This window comes from Pundamilia nyererei, unplaced genomic scaffold (assembly GCF_000239375.1).
Source record: "Pundamilia nyererei isolate P.nyererei 1_Seehausen unplaced genomic scaffold, PunNye1.0 scaffold00050, whole genome shotgun sequence".
NCBI classification, from domain to species: domain Eukaryota; kingdom Metazoa; phylum Chordata; class Actinopteri; order Cichliformes; family Cichlidae; genus Pundamilia; species Pundamilia nyererei.
Window position 1 is genome coordinate 3,031,353 of NW_005187451.1, and position 1,975 is coordinate 3,033,327.

The 1,975-nt window shown below is 42.9% G+C and overlaps 1 protein-coding gene across 1 annotated transcript in view; it reads right to left on the bottom strand.

Moving 5' to 3' along the window:
* Positions 1-1,886, bottom strand: part of dera (deoxyribose-phosphate aldolase (putative)) — an 11,284-nt gene extending 9,398 nt beyond the window's left edge. The window contains exon 1 of the mRNA XM_005733207.1: positions 1,616-1,886. Coding sequence (XP_005733264.1) covers positions 1,616-1,646 — 31 coding nt within the window. The 5' untranslated portion in view covers positions 1,647-1,886. The remainder of the gene's footprint in view (positions 1-1,615) is intronic.
* Positions 1,887-1,975: the final 89 nt, after the last annotated feature.

Below are 1,975 nucleotides of genomic sequence, written 5' to 3' on the forward strand. Positions count from 1 at the left end.
ATTAGTACCTACTAAGATCGACTCGCCATGATTCGCTGCGATTTTCAGGGTTTTGCAGTTGGTCATAGTACCTTGTATGAGGTACTAATATATTACCTGCTCACCTGGGGTTACAAAGTGATGCAAGCAGGTACTAAAATGTGATGTCATCAGACTGCATGCCACTGATTGGCTAGTCAGTGGCATCACTCGGTGAGTCATGAGAGCGTCTTGTTCATGAAAATCAAAAGCACCATTGTTGAACCCAGGCAACGAAGGAAAGGCTACAAAAACAACGCCACGGTCCCCGAGTGAGACAAAAAGACACACCGAGCAGCAGGTGTATCCTCACGTCGACGACCTCCTTTCTTGTAGTGTTTGTGTACCAATTACGTCATGGGACAATGGTCACGTTGCTATAACAACAACCACACACATTAGGTAATGGAAACCAGTCAATCTGAGTAGGTACTAATGGGAAAAGGGCTTAAGTGTTTTCCCTTATGGTAGTGTCGGATTGTTTTCTGTGGCACACCAACAGTCTGAAAGAATGAAAATGCTGAGTTTTTCATCAGTCGTTGTTTTAAACATATTTGTAGAGGTGGGAAGTACTTAGTTACTATACTTAAGTAGAATTTTCAGGTATCTGTACTTTACTTGAGTAAATGGTCTGTCAGTCACAAGGGCCTATCAAATACAAAGAGATGAAAGACACAAGACAATGAAATGTATGCATAATGTATAGCACCATAGTCAGGTGTCTATAAGCTGTGCTCATGTTACTTTAGCATGTAGCACTGCAGAAGAGCAGCGAGCATAAAGAGTAACGTGTTTTTTTATGTCACATAATTTCAGATGCAACTTTTCCATCAGCTCAACAAATGTCAGAAAACACAAACTGTTAATGTGACCACCAGGTTAACCTGTGACACGTCTGGATTCATTCTGACCTGATCTCATGTTCATACATCAGATACGACCTCTGTGCTCATCCCTTACAAATACACTAGAGTACAGGTGCAGGTGCCTCACAGGTGACTCTGGTTGGACTGACAAACATCCACTCTGAGCGCAGGTAACTTAAAGTGTACTGTGTAGATGTTGAGGTGCCCATCGTCAAATCACAGAAGGAGTGAGTGGGAAGAATAATAACAGCAGGACATTTGTGGAAATATAGAATATAAATCAACTTTGTCATTCTTTAAACTTTTGTAGTGTCACGAGGTAAACCCACGTGCTCTTCTTTCTAGTCCGAAACAAACTGTCAGCAGACTGCAGTGCTGTGTTAGGTCTTAATCAGACCTCATGAGTATTCAATTACACAGTAGAGCCAGCTGTCACATGATTGCTCAGTAAAAACTAGCTACACGTCGGAAAGCAGGATTAAAACGCTTCCTTTGCTATTTGTTAGTGTGCAGTAACATCCGTGCTCTCAGGGTCAGTCACCTCTAACTGCTTCACTGACTTCACCTGTCCTAACTTAGCATCGTACACTCAAAGTTTCAGCGTGAAATCCTGCGCAAAGCAAAATGACGACGTGAATATTCCTTGGTAACAAAATCATCGTGTTATTGGGTCACGGTAACGTGAGAGCACGATTACTGCGGACGTTCTGCCCGTACATGCGTTTACTTACCGAGCGTCGTACCCGGATTTCTGGGTGACATGTTTCGCCAAAGAGAACGCTGTCGTTTGTGAACTTCCTCATCAGTCGCAGCCAAAATACGTATGAAGTGCGCTCAAAATGCCCGGATGTGTTCTTCGTAGGAAAGTCAAACGCCAACGAGGGTAGAAGTTTGTGTGTGACAAAAGAAACGGAAGATATTTCAGAGCGCAGCGGCATGTGGTATTAATCTTTCTCTTTGCATCCGACATGAGGATTCACCTGCACGTCTACACAAATAAAAGTCACACTTTCAAAATAAAAGCAGCACTGACATGAACTAGTTTTCATTTACCTTTCCTGTTTGCCTGACCCTCCACCAGATGTCAGTGT